Here is a 17,810-nt window from a genome sequence, read left to right on the forward strand (position 1 = left end):
CTCCCGGTGCTGTGTGACCTCCGGCCAGCCTCCGTGCGTCTCTGAACCACAGCTGCCCCTCTGTCCGCGGGGGATGCCGGTTTGTCTCTGGCACTGGACGAAGGGGCGAGAGGCCGTGTCAGGCCTGCCTGGCGCCCGGGTAGGGCGCGGAGGTCGCTGTGTTCACCGCAGCCGTGATTCCTTCCCCGGCGGCCTCAGGGGACGGATCGCGGCCTCAGCCATTTGGCTCCGGCCTGTGTGCCGTGGCCGCCGCTAACGCCTTCTTGGCAGGCGCCGGCCTCTGGAGTCCGGGCCAGGTGCCGGGCAGCGAGGCCCCGTGCGCACACAGCAGCCCTGCCAGTCCGTGGTCGCGCTGCCTTGCAGGGCAGCAGGTGAGCGGGTTTTGTGCGATCCTGGAAACGGCCCCACCTGCCTCCTCCACCCCCAGAGAAAACTCCCCTTGAAGGAAACCCAGAACAAGGGGCAGGTGCTTCCCGCACCAGCCAGCCCTCAGCAGTGAAAGGGGAGGGGGGGGTGGCCTTGCCCAGCTCAGCCCCTGCTGCCCTCTGGCTGGAGGCTGGAGGCTGAGGCTGGAGGCTGAGGCTGGAGGCTGGAGGCTGGAGGCTGGAGGCTGAGGCTGGAGGCTGAGGCTGGAGGCTGGAGGCTGAGGCCGGAGGCTGGAGGCTGAGGCTGGAGGCCGGAGGCTGGAGGCTGAGGCTGGAGGCTGAGGCTGGAGGCTGGAGGCTGGAGGCTGAGGCTGGAGGCTGGAGGCCGGAGACTGGAGGCGGGGAGAGCCTCGCCAGGGCCCCTCTGACTCTCCGCCTTCCTCTCTGAGAAGGAGCTGTGTCTTACTGCTCTTCTGGGTTCGGAGAGGACTTTTGAACGTTGTGGAGGGATTTATAAAAATATATATATTTTATTGATTTTTTTTTTTACAGAGAGGAAGGGAGAAGGATAGAGAGTTAGAATCATCGATCAGCTGCCTCCTGGGGTGTGCCTGCATCCAAGGTACATGCCCTTGACTGGAATCGAACCTGGGACGCTCCATCCACTGAGCCAAACCAGTCAGGGCTGGAGGGATGTTTTTTTTTGAAATATATTTTATTGATTTTACACAGAGAGGAATTGAGAGGGACAGAGAGTTAGAAACTTCGAGGAGAGAGAAACATCGACCAGCTGCCTCTTGCACACCCCTCACTGGGGATGTGCTCGCAACCAGTGTACATGCCCTTGACCGGAATCGAACCTGGGACCTTTCAGTCCGCAGACAGACAGACTCTCTATCCATTGAGCCAAACCGGTCCCTGCTGGAGGGATGTTTGATGGCCCTCTGGAGGGAGGAGAAAATCTGAAAGAGATGAAAAGGCGGTACAAATCAATTAGGGGTGTGTGTGTGTGTGTGTGTGTGTGAGAGAGAGAGAGAGAGAGAGAGAGAGAGAGAGAGAGAGAGAGAGAGAGAAAATCTGACTGCTTAGCTGATGGGGGTTTAAGGTGTTCTGAACAAGTGTTCAAAATCTGAATTGGGGGCGAGGACGCCACCCCGGGAGGGCCGAGGGAGCGGGGTGGGGACTGAGCTGGGGAAAGGCCCCATGTGACATGCCAATCCCTGAGCTGGGCGCCTGGCCAGGGGGAGGGTGTGGGGACTCGGGACGGAGGACAGGGTGGCCGCACACCCAGGAGCCGGCCGGCCAGCATTCCGCCTCGGCTTTGTCACCAGCGGCCCCCGCCCGCCCGGGAGAGGGACAGCGCCATCGCAGGGCCCTGGGGGCGATGCAGGAAGTGGCCCAGCAGAGTGGGTCCCTGATACATGTGGATTTTGCCTCTCGGAGAGCAGAAACACGTGCCTACACGGAGAACAAACGTACAGACGAGTGTCAGATCTGCCTATTGGCACACCCCCTTCTAGAAGGCTCCCTGGCGGGATTCAGCACCCCACCCAGGGCCCACTCCACCTCGGAAGGGTGCTGTCTCCCCGCTGGCCGAGCGGGTGGGCCTCTCCGGCTGGCCCCTGGGCTCCGGCTCCGAGCCTTGGGGCCTCGGGTGCCCCATGCAGGGCTGGCCCGGGCGCTCGGAGGTGTCTGTCGCATCTGGTCCTGGAGAGGTCGGAGCCCTCGTCCGGCAGGGAAAGTGCCAGCATCCTGGAAGCCAGAGGACCCACATTCAAATTCCGGTGCCGCTGCCTGGTGCCAGCCATGCCGCCTCGGCCTGGACTTGCCCGTCTGTGGAATGGGGGGCACTGCGGCGCTGGTACTGTGGGGAGCCCACGAGGGGAGTGCCTGCCCGTCGCCGCCTGGGAGAGCGGGTGGGCAGGGGGCGTTGGCGGTGGTCGGGGCTGCACAGCATCTGTCAGGCCGGAGGGAGCGGGAGCCCTCGGCCTCGCCCGCCGGGCTGCTCCCCGCCAGCGGCCGGGCAGCGCCGTGCCACGCCCTGACATGCGTGTGAGCGCTGATGAAAGCGTCTCTTTCTCCCCTGTCTTTGTGTAACAGCCTCTGACCACATGCATCCAGCGGCTTGGCGTCTTCACGGGACCCTCACCGCCTTCCGCGCTGGCATTTGCAGAGCGTGCCCGTCGGGCGTTTTTATTGGTCTCAGATGTGTTGGGCTTTTAAGACACACACATGGCATGGTTACGCTCAGAACGCCGTCTGTCACGCACGCACGCACGCACGCCGTGAGCCCTGGCCCAGGCCCCGGGCGGCGCGGCCCCCGCCGGGCACGCCTCGCTCACCTCCCCTGTCCCGGCTCCGCAGGCCAAGAACAAGGAGACGGGCGCCTTGGCCGCCGCCAAGGTCATCGAGACCAAGAGCGAGGAGGAGCTGGAGGACTACATCGTGGAGATCGAGATCCTGGCCACCTGCGACCACCCCTACATCGTGAAGCTGCTGGGAGCCTACTACTACGACGGCATGCTGTGGGTAAGCCCCGCCGTGCCCCCCACGGCCGCTCCCAGGCCTCCGGTTCTCAGCGTCTGCCTGAGGGCAGGGCCCGGTGAAGGAGAGAGGGCAGGAGCCGGGTCTGGGTCCCCGGCCGCCCTTGCTGCACAGCCTCCCCACTCTTCAGGGTGGCAGCAGCAGTTCAGAGCAAGAAGGAACTAGAGCCCTGGCCAGCGTGCTCAGTGGTTAGAGCGTTGGCCCCCAGACTGAAGGGTCTCAGGTTCAATTCTTATTTTTTAAAAATATATTTTTATTGATTTCGGAGAGGAAGGGAGAGGAAGAGAGAGGCAGAAACATCAACGATGAGAGGGAATCATTGATTGGCTGTCCCCTGCATGTTGGACCAAGCCCGCAACCTAGGCATGTGCCCCGGCCCGGAATCGAACCCTGGGACCTTCCGTCCGCTGGCCAATGCTCTGTCCACTGAGCCAAACCGGCGAGGGCTCGGGTTCGATTCTTGGTCAAGGTCATGTACCTGGGTTGCAGGTTTGATCCCTGGCCCCGGTCAGGGTGCATGCAGGAAGCAGCTGGTCGATACGCCTCTCTCACATCAATGTTTCTCTGTCCCCCCTTCCTTCTCTCTCTCTAAAATCAATTTTTAAAAACGAGTCAACTGTGATGTATATGGTCATCAGAAAAACATGAGAGTGTGTAGAAAAGCAAAAGAGAGAAAAGGTTAATCCCGTCCACATGTTTATGCCGGAGGTAACCGCCGATAACGCTTGGAATGTGTTTTTCCTGATTTTCTGTATACACACTCCCGTTCCCACCGTGTTGTTTTAAAGAGAGGAATTTGTACCATACCTGTAAGAGACTCGGTGTCGGCGGAGGAGGGAAGTTCCTGCAGCTCGGTGTTCTGTCCTGTGACGCCCATCGCTGACGGGGTCTCTGCTGACGAGCGTGTAGGCGTTCCTTGTTACTGTTTTGGGTATGAACAGCTCTGTGGACATCTCTGGGTTTTGTGTTGTTGCCTGAGAACCGCGTCAGAAGGCTTTTAAGGCGTTTTTAAGTGTCTATTGCCAAGCCGGCCTCACAGAGCCACGTTGGATCATGTGCGGAGGTGTTTTTCCATGCATTGATCCTTCCACCCGTCCTGCTGTCCATCCACACAGTCTGGACGGGACTGCGGGTCATGCTCCCATTAAGGAAAGCATCTTCTGTGTGTGTCTGTGCCCGGGTGCCATGTTCACTGCTTTCTCAGGGTAAAGACGATAAAGAACAGCCAGCACTTATGGAGGGCGTCCTGGGTGCTGGGCCTGTGGTGGGTTGTGCGTGCGTTGTGTCATTGCTTGTTCAGGCTGCGGGGCAGTCCTCTGCACCTCACAGATGAAAATGAGACACAGAGCCGAAACCGGTTTGGCTCAGTGGATAGAGTGTCGGTCTGCGGACTGAAGGGTCCCAGGTTTGATTCCGGTCAAGGGCATGTACGTTGGTTGCGGGCACATCCCCAGTGGGGGGTTGTGCAAGAGGCAGCTGATCGATGCTTCTCTCTCATCGATGTTTCTAGCTCTCTATTCTTCTCCCTTCCTCTCTGTGGAAAATCAGTTTAAAAAAAAGAAAATGAGACACAACGAGGCTCAGGGCCTCGGCCCCCAAGGCCACGCTGCCAGGCAGGGGCAGAGCCGGAAACCCAGACGGAGAGAAAGCACGTTTCGTGACGAGGCTGTGACCGTCTGAGGTTGTCTGAGCAGATGCAGCAGAACTTTCTGTCCCCGAGTTGTCACTTCAGGCGGGTGTTTCTCAGCCCGGCCGTGGCTCTCCGCCCACCGCTTCCTACCCTCCTGCTCCGTAGCCGCCCACAGCCCACGTTCTGCTACTTTGTAAACCCTGAAGGCGCGTCTCCTCCCTGTGGGACGAGGGTTTTAGACATGGAGTCCAGGAGGAGGCCCTAGAACCGGAGGATGGACAGGGACAGGGTGCCAGGCAGAAAGGACAGCAGGAGGAGGCGTGGAGGCGGGGAGGGTGGGGTGTTTGGACGATGCGTGGGGCAGGGTTCGGGCCGCACGGGGTGGGAGGCGAGGGCAGTGGATGCTGTGCTGTGCGGGGCCTCCTGCCTGTTCTCACAGTGCAGCTGGGACGGCAGGGCACCGGGGCCTCGGTGGAAATCCAGGACCAGGCCCCGGCCCACACCCGCTGCGTCAGGACCTCTGGGTGGGGCCCGGCCCTCGGCGGTCCACGGCGCCTTCTGAGTGACTCTGATGCTTCGGTTTGAGAGCCGCTGTTTCCGGGGTGGGACCCAGTGGCACTTTTCCCCAGAGAGAGACACACACTGTGTGTCTTAGACAGAAATCACGTTGGCGGGAGCAAGAGGAAAAGCATTGAGGCCGACAAGGAGGCGGTGAGAATGGACGTGGCCAGAAGCCTGGGGATGTGGGAACGTCAGTGGTCAGGAGAGGCTCCAGAGAAAGGGCCATTTGAACTGGGTCTTGAAGGATGCATAGGAGTTCTCCCAAGGGAAAAGCGAAGGAAGAGAGGACTGCTAAGGAGAGGGACAGACGGCTGCCCAGCGTCCTGGGCCCTCCCCAGCCATGGCGTCCAGGACAGACTTTCCCCCGGGATGGGTGGAGGGCACACACCGGCCCGAGGATTAAGTCCTTTTCCTCCAGGATTTGTAATCTTAGCACAGTCCTTCCAGTGGTTTCTTGGGACCACTTCTGCTTTGGAGCGGGGGGGGGGGTAGACCCCAAATTAATCTAGACTAGTGTCACCCCATGGACACATCATGTGAGCCACATATGTATTTATGCATGTTCTAATGGCCACATTAAAAAGAGCAAAAACAAACCGATGAAATTAATATCAATAATGTATTTACTTAACCTAGTGTATAAAAATGTCATCGGCATGTAAAAATTACAAATGACATAATTTACTTTTTTCTTTTTTTCTTTTATTCTAAGCCTCCAAATCCAGTGTGTTCTTTCCACTAGCAGCGCATCTCAACGCAGGAGCTAAATTTTCATCAGAAATCCTTGTTCATTCATTCATTCATTCATTCCTCACCCCAGGACATCTTAGAGAGAGAAAGGGGGAGGGGAGAGAGAGAAACATCGATCGGTTGCCTCTCATCCGTGCCCTGCCCAGGAATCTGACTGGCAGACTTTTGGTGCCCGAGATGACGTTCGCCCCATGGAGCTGGCCCGGCCGGGCGGAAGTCTATATTTAGACGCCGTGGAATTTATGGCGGCCGTAAAATTGATCTATAATTAGATGTCATAGAGTTTATAGTTGACAAAAGTGATTCATCTCCCCCGTGGTTCCAATGTTCTTAACTGTTTCCCAGGAACAGAAGCTCGTGTCAGGTTTCAAATGAGTTAAAAGTGAATAAAATGATCACTTTTCAGCCCTTGCCCATGTTAAGGCTCAGGAGCCGCAGGTGGTTCGTGGCTGCTGGGGGGGCGGTGCAGGCTGGCAGTTCGGGATGGGCCTCAGGCCCGGGGAAGGGAGCGAGTGCTGAAACCCAAGGCTGACCTCAAAAGTCTGCCCCCAGCATCCCTGGCCCCCAGTCCCCGGCCCTCTGTCCCCTACACCCCAGCCCCAGAGCCACGATTTTGAGGACATACATGCCCCAAAGCGGGAGATGAAGGGGCTGAGAAGGATGCTGGGGAGAAGGGCAGTCTGACGGCTCACTCTATCTGTTAGAAGCCGAGGAGAAAACCCCAGGAAGGGCCATGACCTCGGGTGGCCGGAGAGTAAGGAGGCGGGAGGACCTCTGGGACTGGACGGACAGCGAACTGGAGGGACGTGCTTCCTGTACCCGTGGGTGCAGGAATGTTAGTAACGAACAGTCCCCGCCCCCGGCCACGGTGTGCGGGGACACGGCCACACCGAGGGCCTAGAAAAGAGATGGCTCTGACGAGTCCCCGATGTCATCCTAGATTAAGGTGAGCAGACGTCCTGCTTTTGGCGGGACAGTCCCGATTTTTAACAATTTGTCCCGCGTCCCGCGGCGTTTTAAAAAAGTCCTGATTTTTGGAAAGATTATCGGGGCTGTTTTAAAACACCGCGGGACGCGGGACAAATTGTTAAATATCGGGACGTCTAGTCCCCTTATCTTAGCTGCCTAGGAAGGACGGACAGAGCTCTCCGAAGGCGGGGGCTGACCTTTGCTAAGGGAATGACTCAGGCCTGGGACGGGACGGCCGCCGGGACCTGCCCGGCTGGAATTCGTGGCCAGGCCCTCCCGTGCGGTCCGAGCGTGTGAGGCCGGCCTGCGGCGTAGCCCGCTGAGCTGGTGGCCTGCTCTGTGCCCCTCTCGCTCCCGGGGTCTGGCCCGGGCCCTGGCCCCCAGGCCGGTCACCGCCTGCCGTCCTCACCCCCGGCCTCTCTCCCGCACTCTGGCCCCCGTGTGAGGGCGATCCCCCCAGGGCTGTGCCCTCCCTGCGGCCGTCCCCGCCTTTCCCGGGCTTCGCTGTGAGCACAGCACCCCCACGGGAAGACATGACAGCAGGGCGTGAGCGAGGGAAGATGTGCCCAGGTCCAAAGTCCCACCTTCAGGACGTTCTCTGCCCGGAATCTCTCTGTTGGCTGCCAAACAGCAAAGCAGGGACCCGTGGAGAGCCTCCCCCCTCCCCCACTTCCCCCCCTCCCCCCGTGAATTACTGCTTTTGGTGCTAAATAGCCACCGTCTCCGTCAATAAACAGACATGGTAGGGCTGCCTCTCCCAAACCTCATTCATTCTGCTCTCTCTCTAATAGTCATTACACTTTCTTTTAAATAAAGAAATTGTATTTATGAATCAATTTAATTTTAATCCTCACCTGAGGATACTTTTCCATTGATTTTTAGAGAGAGTGGAAGAGAGGGGAAAGAGAGAGAAACATCGATGTGAGAGGAACACGTCCGTTGGTTGCCTGGACCAGGGCCCAGGCTGGGGAGGAGCCTGCACCCCAGGTACGTGCCCTTGACCAGAATCCAACCCGGGACCCTTCGGTCCGCAGGCTGACGCTCTATCCACTGAGCCAAACTGGCAAGAGATGTTTTTATTTAAAAGAAAACTATTTTTAATTAAAAGAAAACAACCCTAAATGGAAAAACTAGGGCCCACTTGCTCTCCAAAGAAAGAAAAGAAGACAGCAGTCCGGTTAGTTCCAGCCCCGCCCCTTTGCCTTCAGCCTCGCCCACCAAGTGCCACTGGGTGCCGCCTCCCCGCTCAGTCATGGCGGCCAAAGCTGTCTCCCCGTGTTGCCAGGTGTCCCCGGGGGCCAGGATTGCCCCTGGGTGAGAGCCCCAAGTCTCTGCCACTCAGCCGTTGCTGTTGGGGTGGGAGGGTGTCTCTCAGGCCGGGGATCCCCCACCCCCTGCAGTGATCCTGGGAGCAGGGCCCAGACCGGTGATCTGGGCCAGGATGGGCTCACAGGCATGTTTTGTTGGGAGTGTGTGGTGCTTTTATAAACTGTCGCTAGTGTTTCGTGAGAAGATGTCACACAGAGTCCTGGCCTCTGACTGTCCTGGAACAGCCGGCCACCTTCCCGGGTGGCCACCGCTGCCCGGCCTGAGCGGCAGCCGCCCCCGGACAGGTGTCCCCAGTGAGCCTCGGCCCTCCCCTCCCTGAGCACCCGAGCCTGGGGGCTGTTTGCATTGGCGGCTGGCGCTGCTTTTCTTAAAGGGGAATTGCGACCTAGTGTTTCCCATCCCAGCTCTCTAGCAGAACTGAAGAAACCTGACTGGTTTGGCTCAGTGGATAGAGCGTCGGCCTGCGGACTGAAGGGTCCCAGGTTCGATTCCGGTCAAGGGCATGCACCTTGGTTGCGGGCACATCCCTAGTGGGAGGTGTGCAGGAGGCAGCTGGTCGATGTTACTCACTCTCTCTCCCTCTCCCTTCCTCTCTGTAAAAAATCAATTAAGGAAAGGAAAAAAAAATATTTATATATATATGTATATGTATATATATATATATATATAAAAGAACTGAAGGAAGTAAAGATAACCGAGAGGACAGCGTCCCGGAAGTGTGTGAGGGGACACTGTTTTCATCAGTGCAGCCTGCTTTGCTGCCCAGATGCTGCGGGCCTGTGACCCCAGGCCACCTGGCCCAGGGAGTCGAACAATAAGGGGTCTGTGAGCTTCCTGGACACACATACCAAGGTGCGTGTGTATGTGTGCGCGCGTGTGTGCGTGTGTGTGTGTGTGTGTGTGTGTGTGTGTGAGTGTGTGACCCTGACCTTTCGGGGTGACCGTGGGCCTTTCGGGGTGGGGCTTCTTATCGGAAAGTGAGCCTTTAGGAAAGAGGAAGAGCAGGCCCGGTCACAGCAGGGTGTGGGCGGGCAGGCCCGCTGGCCACATGCGTCTGTGTGACCACATGTCACCCGCCAGGGTTTCTGTGGCCTGTCCCCTTGGGCTGGGAGGCCAGCTCTGGGCCACGGACAGAGATTGATCTTTGCCCGGAAGAAGCCGGACTGGGAAGGGCCTGGCGGCAGAGAGCGGCCGGCGCGGCTCCGTGGTGGGGCGTCAGCCTCGGAACCAGGAGGTCACCGTGTGGTTCCCGCTCAGGGCACCTGCTCGGGTTGTGGGCTTGATCCCTGGTGGGTGGGGGTTATGCAGGAGGCAGCCCACCAATGATTCTCTCTCTTTCCCTTCTTCTCTTTGAAACCAATTAAAAACATTTATAATAAATAAATTTTTAAAAAAAGTAGCCGGCAACACGGTGTGTGCTGTGAAAGCCCCCGTGTGCGAATGGGGTGCTGGGCGGGTGATCACCCTGGATCTGGGGCTCACGGGCTGGGTGACCCCGCCTGGTGTGGACGGTGGCCCCTCTGGGAGCAGGCGGAGACCGCAGATGGGACAGGCAGGCTGGGGGACTGGGGTTGGCCGGGTGCCCTGCTGCGGGAGTGGCCGCCTGGGGTCTCTGTGTCACGTTCCCAGGGGCAGGTGACTCTGGGGTCCGGCCATGTGGGTTTAGCGAGCCACCTGACCCCGTGCCCAGTGTCACTCACATCCCAGCTGCTCACCACCTAGGGGGCAGGCCCTGCAGGTGCGCCCACTTGACAGGTGGGTAGACTGAGGCTGGGATCCCTGAGCTTGTCCCAGAGTTGTTCGTTCGTGTCAGGAGAACGGGAGCCAGGCTGAGTGAATGCCTTATTTTCGCAGGCGTATTGTTCCTTGGAGGCTTGGGGCCCCCTCAGGCCAGGTGTCCCCTCTGCTCAGGCTCGGTGTCTCCTCGGGCTTGGGGTCCCCTCAGGCCAGGTGTCCCCCTGCTAGGGGTGTCTGTGGTGTTCACACATGCTGCCCCCCAGGCCCTCAGGATAGGGATGCGCTGTCCCCAGGTCACAGTGAGGACAGGGAGGCTCAGGGGTAAGCACGCACCCGCAGCCCCAGGGGCAGCGTTTGGACATGAGGGGGCAGTTGCTGACCCAGAGCCACGCTCCCGCCCTCTGGGCCAGACAGGGCAGAGGAGGGAGGCACTGACTCTGAGTCGCCTCGGGGCCACCCCAGAGGTGCCCTGGGCCTGGGGCCCCTCCTTTCCCACGGCGGGTGCTCCGCTCACACAGGCCAGTGCCCTCCCCGGGCTCCCTGTGCCCTGTGGGCGGGTGTGTGTGTGTGTGTGTGTGTGTGTGTGTGGGCGGGACCAGGCCAGCATTCCTGGGCAGCCGGTGGGTGAGGGCAGCCCTCAATGGCACATTGTTGGGCCTGGAGCTCGGGGAAGGCGGCCGGGGCGGAGGCATGTCGGTGTGTGTTGGCGGCTGGCCGGGGCCCCTCCCCGCAGGCTCCCTCAGCGTGTGAGCCGGCCGGCCCGGGAGGCGGGGGAGCAGGAAGGGGGCGAGGGGCCCTGCCGGCACCGCCCAGGGGCTGTGTGCGGCCCCAGCTCCCTGCTTCCTCCGTGAGCCACAGGAAGGCACGACGGCTCACTGGGTCCCTTCCACCAGGCGGAGGCCGGGCCGGCCCTGCCACCCGTCAGGCCCGGGTCAGATCCCGGCTCCGCCGCATAGCGTCTGTGTGACCTTTGGAGCCTCAGTTTCCCCGTCTGAAAAATAGGAGCGAGGTGTCACCAAAAGCCGACAGCAATCCGTGACGTTTCTCAAGCAGTGCCTTCCTGCGTGGCCGGGAGCCGTCCCCGAGCCTGGAACACATTACCTATCCCGTTTCATCCTCACACCAAACCCCACGGTACAGGCACTGTTTTAGGGGACCCACCGCCCGTGGTGCGTGTGAGAGAGAACCCGTGCAGAGCCCGTGGCGAGGGGCCCGGCCCAGGGTGACCTCTCCACCCGGTCAGTGTCACGGGTGGGAGACGGAGGCGGGCCCTGGTGCAGCCCCCGGCCGCTGCTTCCCGCGTGAGGAGGGGGGGAGGAGGAGGAGGAGGAGGAGGAGGAGGAGGAGGAGGGGGAGGAGGAGGGGGGGGAAGAGAAGGAGGAGGAGGGGGAGGAGGAGGAGGGCTGGAGGGAGGCCAGGGGCCACAGCCGCCGCGTGGGCTCTGCGTGTGATGGAGAAGGTGGCTGCCAGCCGGGCACAGCCCCCGGAGGCAGCGTTCGGTCCTGCGGGGCCCCCTGGTGGAGAGGAGAGACGTGCGGTTTGGGGCGCCCGTCCTGAGGGGTGCTGAGCTGGGTCCTTTGCACAGCTCCCAGGGAGGCTGGGAGGGACCTGGCCCGGGGCGGAGAGCGTGCTTCCTGAGTGAGCTGTGTGCACAGGGCCTAATCCCCATGGCTGCGGCGGTGCAGGTCCGGGCAGGTGCGTGGGGAACCCACCAACGAATGAACGAATGAATGAATGAATGAATGAATGAGTGATCGCCGTGGTGATGGGGGCGCCAGGCTGCACTGACAGCTGCTTAGTCTGCATGCAAACACAGGTTCCCAGCGTCCTCTGGCCTCCCGCCGAGGGGAAAGCCGGTGAGCGTGGGCCGCTGTCCGTCCATCCATCCCCCATCCGGCTCGTCGGAGCGTGCCTGTGGGCCGAGGGCTCCGGGGGCCGAGGTCTGACGAGGGGGCCGGGGAGAGCCAGCGCCTGCCTCCCTGACCGGAACGCGCTTCCTGAGGCCGAGATCAGGCCGGCCCGCCTCCGTGTTTCCTCCAAGAAGCTCGTTGAAAAGCTCCATCTGTTTCCATCCGCCCCGTTTCCCAGCGCAAATCCCCGAGGCCTCTGCTCGGCCCAGGCTTCTCGGACCGGCGCTGGGGGAGGCCCGGCGGGGGATCGCGGCTCCTGCCGGCCCTGCGCTCGGGGTCAGCGGCGGGAAGGGAGAGGAGCAGCGACGAGGGAGTCCAGCTGTTGAATAAGGAGCGGAGAGACGGTCATCGGCCGGCGTGTCTCCAGGGCCCTCTCCGGCCGCCCATGGCGCTGTGTGAGCCGGAGGAGGCGTGCGGGCCAGGCCTCTGGCTTAAGGTGACCAGACGTCCCACTTTTGGCGGGACAGTCCCGGTTTTTCACAGTTTGTCCCGCGTCCCGGGACTTTTTTAAAACGCCGCGGGACAAATTGTTAAAAATCGGGACGTCTGGTCACCTTACTCCTGCTCCTTGTGAATTCCCGTGAGCGGTGGTACTCAGTGTGGTCCGGGGACCAGCAGCAGCACCCCTGGGTCACCGTTAGAGAGAGAGATTCATGGGCTCCACCCCAGACCCACCATAGCAGCAACTCTGGGGTGGGACCTGTGTGTGTGTGTGTGTGTGTGTGTGTGTGTGTGCGTTTTAAAAGTTATTTAATATTTGTATTGATTTCAGAGAGGAAAGGAGAGGGAGGGAGGGAGAGAGAGGGAGAAACATCCATGATGAGAGAGAATCATTGATCGGCTGCCTCCTGCACGCCCCCTGCTGGGGATCAAGCCCGCCACCCAGGCAGGCGCTGTGGCTGGGAATCGAATGGTGACCTCCTGGTTCTCAGGCCGATGCTCGGCCCTGAACCACCGGGCACGGCTGTCTGTGGTTAACAAGCCCCGGTGGTCCCGAAGCCGGGCCAGGTCTCAGCCCCGGTGCAGCGTCTCAGCGGGTCCCTCCGGAGGTTCTGGGAAAGCCGCGCGTGCCCCACGGTCCTTGTCCTCCTCTCAGTGCCCTAACTCAGTGGTAGGCAAACCACGGCCCGAGAGCCACATGCGGCTCTTTGGCGCGCACGTACAGGGCGATTGAAACTCCGTGGCCCATGGGGCCAAAGAGCCGCATGTGGCTCGCGAGCCGCAGTTTGCCCACCACTGCCCTAACCCAGCCTCAGTATCTCCTGCCAGATACGCGCGATTGGGGACTTTCCCTAACGAGGGCCAGGAAACTGTCCGCTCAGACTAACCTGGACATCGGGAGACACTCGCTGGCTCGCCGTCCTGTTGGATAAGCCCGGAGGGAGGTCAGGTTTGGGGGAGTTGGGGCAGGCCGCCACCCCGTGGTTCTCTCTGCCCGCTGCTTTGTGTCCGCTGTGTCTTCACACTGGCTTCCCTCTGGTTGCCAGGTGGCTGCCTGCACCCGCCAGGGCCATGCGCTTCCTAGTCTCCTCCAGAGGGAGGCATCACGGCAGCCCACAACACCACGCCAGCTCTGCCCTGGCTGGTGTGGCTCAATGGATAGAACATCAGTCTGGGACTGAAGGGTCCCGGGTTCGATTCTGGTCAAGGGCACGTGCCTGGGTTGTGGGCTCGATCCCCAGTGCAGGGGTTGAGGGGTGGGCGTGCAGGAGGCAGCCAATCAATGATTCTCACCATTGATATTTCTATCTCTCCCTCTCCCTTCCTCAGAAATCAATAAAAACATATTTAACAAAACAAACCAACCAAAAACCTCACCAGCTTTGCTGTGATCGGTCCAGCCCCGAGCCAGCCATCAGGGCAAAGGCTGGGAACCCCCCTGATGGGGGTGAGGGGGTCCTGTCCGCTCTCCTGGCTGTTTCAGGAAGGGGGAGGGTTGCTGTTTGCCCCAAACCACTGCCCCTGCTTCCCCAGCTTCCAGCTAACACATCGGGGTCTCCCCGAAGCAGAAGCCGGTCTGCAGCGCCCCTCGTTCGAACCCTCTGTGCCGCTCCCAGCCACACACACAGGCTCCCCGGGCGCAGTTCGCCCTCGGGACGTCCCACTTCCTGGTCACCTTGGCCAGCTGCTCCCTTCCCATCCCTCTAGCCCTGTAGGACCCTATCCCCTCCCCCCTCCCCCCGTCCCCCTTCTGCACGCTCCCAGGCGGCCTGCCTCTGCACTGGTTGTGTTCTGCCTGGAATGCTGTTGTCTGTCTTCCCCTGGTAGATTTGTCCTTCACAAACCAGACAAACGGTGTGTCTCCTCCTCCGGGAAGCCCTCCAGGGTAGCTCCAGGCCTGGCTACCACTTCGACCCCGGGCTCCTGGGAAATGCATCACCGCCTGCCTGTCCCGCTCCCCTCCGCGTCCGCCTCTGCCTCTGCCGGTGGCCTTGGGGCAGGGGCCTGTCTGATCTGTCCGAGGTCACCATCCCCAGGCTTGTCACAGATCAGCAGCCCGGAGAGCGTTTGTTGGCTGAATACTATTTTAAAGAAATAGATTTTATTGATTTTTTTACAGGAGGAAGAGAGAGGAATAGAGAGTTAGAAACGTCGATGAGAGAGAATCATCGACCAGCTGCCTCCTGCACACCCCCTCACTGGGGATGTGCCCGCAACCAAGGTACATGCCCTTGACCGGAATTGAACCCAGGACCCTTAAGTCCGAAAGCCGACGCTCTGTCCACTGAGCCAAACCGGCTTCGGCTCTCATCGATGTTTCTAATGCTCTATCCCTCTCCCTTCCTCTGTAAAAAAAAAAAAAATCAATAAAATGAAAAAGGGAGAAAGTATAACTTATAAAAGAAGAAGAAAAAGTGGCCCATTTTACTGGCCGTGCTTAGGAAAAGGTTGCCGGAACTTGGCTGTGACACAGGCCCTGGCTCGGGGCGGACCGCGGTGTCAGAGCCTGGGACTGGGACGTGCGGGGAGGGCTGGGTCTCCCGCAGGCAGGCGCACCGGCCGCGGGCGGCGTGGGCTCAGCCTGGCCCCGGCCGAGGTTGGCGCCGATGTTTGTGGGAATAAACAGGCCGAGCTCAGGGCGTCCAGCGTCCGGCGGCCGGGGCGCAGAAGTGGAGGAGAAAAGGGAAGCGCGGGGTCACGGAGCAGAGGAGGGAGCGGAGGCCGTGGGAACTGGCTTTCCTGGCGGCACCGGAGGGGGGTCCCCGCTTCTCCGCGGACTCGGGGTAACCGGGTGTGTGGGTGCCCGCGTTCTCGGGAGCGTGTTTTTGGGGGAGCTAAGGGACGGGTCTGAGTGTGACCGTGGGGCGCTCCCGGTGCCCCCGTTTGCTGGAGGCTTACCCGGTGCGTGTGTGTGTGTGTGTGTGTGTGTGGGGGGGGGGGTGTTCCCTTGCTGTCCTGATGCTGCTGGGGGTGGGTGAGGAATGGGCTCAGGCAGGCCTGTGCTCACCCAGGGCACATTGCCCGTTCGGTGGCCCTGCCAGGACGGCTCGTCTGCCGCCTGTTCCTGTCGGGGCATCCTGTTAGGCTGGAGCTGTGGCCCTCGGGGCTGTGGCCGGGAGCCGCAGGCGGGGGAGATGCGGGAGCATCTTGCCGTTTGAGTCACTTTCCACCCTTTTCACCACCTCGCCTGCACCTGAAGCCACAGGAGGGAGCATGCTGGCACCTCTGAGCCCAGAGCGGGGAGAGTGAAGGCGGGAGGAGCCCGAGGGGAGCTGTGTGGGTGCTCCTGGCACTTTTTACTGATTGCCCTGTCCCGTCCCCTGCCCTGGGCTGGGGCCTCGGTTCTCCCAGGCCTGCTCCCAGGGGGGTGTGCGGAAGGAAGGAGTGAATAAAGGAATGAGTGAGTGAATGAGAGAATGAATGAATGAGTGAAGGAATGAATGAGTGAATGAGTAAATGAGTGGATTAATGAATGAATAAGTGAGTAAATGAGTGGATTAATGAATGAATAAGTGAGTGAATGAGAGTAAATGAGTGGATTAATGAATGAATGAGTGAGTGAATGAGTGAGTGAGTGGATTAATGAATGAATAAGTGAGTGAATGAGTGAATGAGAGTAAATGAGTGGATTAATGAATGAGTGAGTGAGTGAATGGGTGGATTAATGAATGAGTGAGTGAATGAGTGAGTGAATGGGTGGATTAATGAATGAATAAGTGAGTAAATGAGTGGATTAATGAATGAATGAGTGAGTGAATGAGTGACTAAAGGAATGGTTGCCTGAGTAACCTGAGGTTAGAAAACCTGCTTTCCAGTCGGGACCTGCCCATAGCAGCCTGTGCCCTTGACCATCGTACCCCCTTCCCGGGCCCTGGTTTCCCCCCAGCTGCCCCTAAGGCCCGGCAGCGAGCCCCGGCCTGGGAGAGGAGCAGAGACAGGCGGGGTCCGGGGACGCACAGCTGGCATGTGGCTGTGTTCTCCGATTGCCTGCTGTCACCAGGGCAGCGGGCAGCTGGGAGGCGGGAGGAGCCCACAGGCTGGGGGGGACGGGGGTGTGGGCTCGGCTGGACTGGGTGCCCATGGCAACCTGGCTTCCTTTTCCTGACGAGCGAGGCACCTGCACTCCTCTGGGTGTGGGAACCCCTGGGAGGGGGTGGGGGTGGGATTGGGGGTGGGGATGGGGTGGGGTGGGGGTGAGGTTGAGGGTGGGATGGGGGGAGGGGTGGGGTGGGGGTGAGGTTGGGGGTGGGATGGGGGGAGGAGGTGGGGTGGGGGTGAGGTTGGGGGTGGGGGTAGTGGTGGGAGAGGTGGGGGGGTAGGTAGGTGGGGGTGAGGTTGGGGGTGGGATGGGGGGTGGGGGTGGGGTGGGGGTAGTGGTGGGAGAGGTGGGGGGTAGGTAGGTGGGGGTGAGGTTGGGGGTGGGATGGGGGGTGGGGGTGGGGTGGGGGTAGTGGTGGGAGAGGTGGGGGGTAGGTAGGTGGGGGTGAGGTTGGGGGTGGGATGGGGGGAGGGGGTGGGGTGGGGGGGAGGTTGGGGGTGGGATGGGGTGGGGTGAAGTGGGGGTGGGGTGGGAGGGGTGGGGGTGGGGTGGGAGGGATGGGGGGGTAGGTAGGTGGGGGTGAGGGTGAGGGTGGGAGTGGGGGTGGGGGTGGGGTGGGAGGGGTGGGGGTGGGGTGGGAGGGGTGGGGGGTAGGTAGGTGGGGGTGGGGGTGAGGGTGGGAGTGGGGGTGGGGGTGGGGTGGGGGTAGTGGTGGGAGAGGTGGGGGGTAGGTAGGTGGGGGTGAGGTTGGGGGTGGAATGGGGGGTGGGGGTGGGGTGGGGGTGAGGTTGGGGGTGGGAAGGGGGGTGGGGGTAGTGGTGGGAGGGGTGGGGGGTAGATAGGTGGGGGTGAGGGTGAGGGTGAGGGTGGGAGTGGGGGTGGGGGTGGGGTGGGGGTGAGGGTGGGGGTAGTGGTGGGAGAGGTGAGGGGTAGGTAGGTGGGGTGAGGTTGGGGGGTGGGATGGGGGTGGGGGTGGGGTGGGGGGAGGAGGTGGGGTGGGGGTGAGGTTGGGGGTGGGAAGGGGGGTGGGGGTGGGGTGGGAGGGATGGGGGGGTAGGTAGGTGGGGGTGAGGGTGAGGGTGGGAGTGGGGGCGGGGTGGTGCGGATGCACAGCCCCGGGCAGGAGGAGGCGAGGCCGGAGCCGGGTCCTCCCATCTTGGCAGCGGTCGCCCTGCCCGCCCTGCTCACCCTGCCATCCGTGTTCTCTGCAGATCATGATTGAGTTCTGTCCGGGCGGAGCGGTGGACGCCATCATGCTGGGTGAGTCCTCCTCGGTCCGGTGTGGGGGGGTCGGCTCTGTCCAGCAGGCGTCCTTCACGCCCACCCCTGACCACCTGCCTTGTGGGCACCGCCCGCGCTGCCCCCTTCCCGGGCAGGGTTAGGTTTGTGGAGCGAGGCAGACGCTGGTGGGAAGACCGAGGCATTCTGTTCCCTCCCCCCTGAGAGTCTCGGCCATAAGATAGATGCGAGCCGAAACCGGTGTGGCTCAGTGGTAGAGCGTCGGCCTGCGGACTGAAGGGTCCTGGGTTCGATTC

At 61.1% G+C, this 17,810-nt stretch overlaps 1 protein-coding gene across 3 annotated transcripts in view; it reads left to right on the forward strand.

The window, feature by feature from the left end:
* STK10 (serine/threonine kinase 10) overlaps positions 1-17,810 on the forward strand; it is an 80,946-nt gene that overhangs the window by 19,713 nt on the left and 43,423 nt on the right. For all 3 annotated transcript variants that reach the window (XR_006740622.1, XM_036424726.2, XM_045576290.1), the window contains 2 exons: positions 2,730-2,894; positions 17,487-17,535. Coding sequence is in view for 2 of the 3 variants with exons in the window: in XM_036424726.2 (XP_036280619.1) it covers positions 2,730-2,894; positions 17,487-17,535 (214 nt within the window). In the remaining variant the exon portion in view is untranslated. The remainder of the gene's footprint in view (positions 1-2,729; positions 2,895-17,486; positions 17,536-17,810) is intronic.

Source organism: Pipistrellus kuhlii, unplaced genomic scaffold (genome assembly GCF_014108245.1).
Source record: "Pipistrellus kuhlii isolate mPipKuh1 unplaced genomic scaffold, mPipKuh1.p scaffold_m20_p_8, whole genome shotgun sequence".
Taxonomy (NCBI): domain Eukaryota; kingdom Metazoa; phylum Chordata; class Mammalia; order Chiroptera; family Vespertilionidae; genus Pipistrellus; species Pipistrellus kuhlii.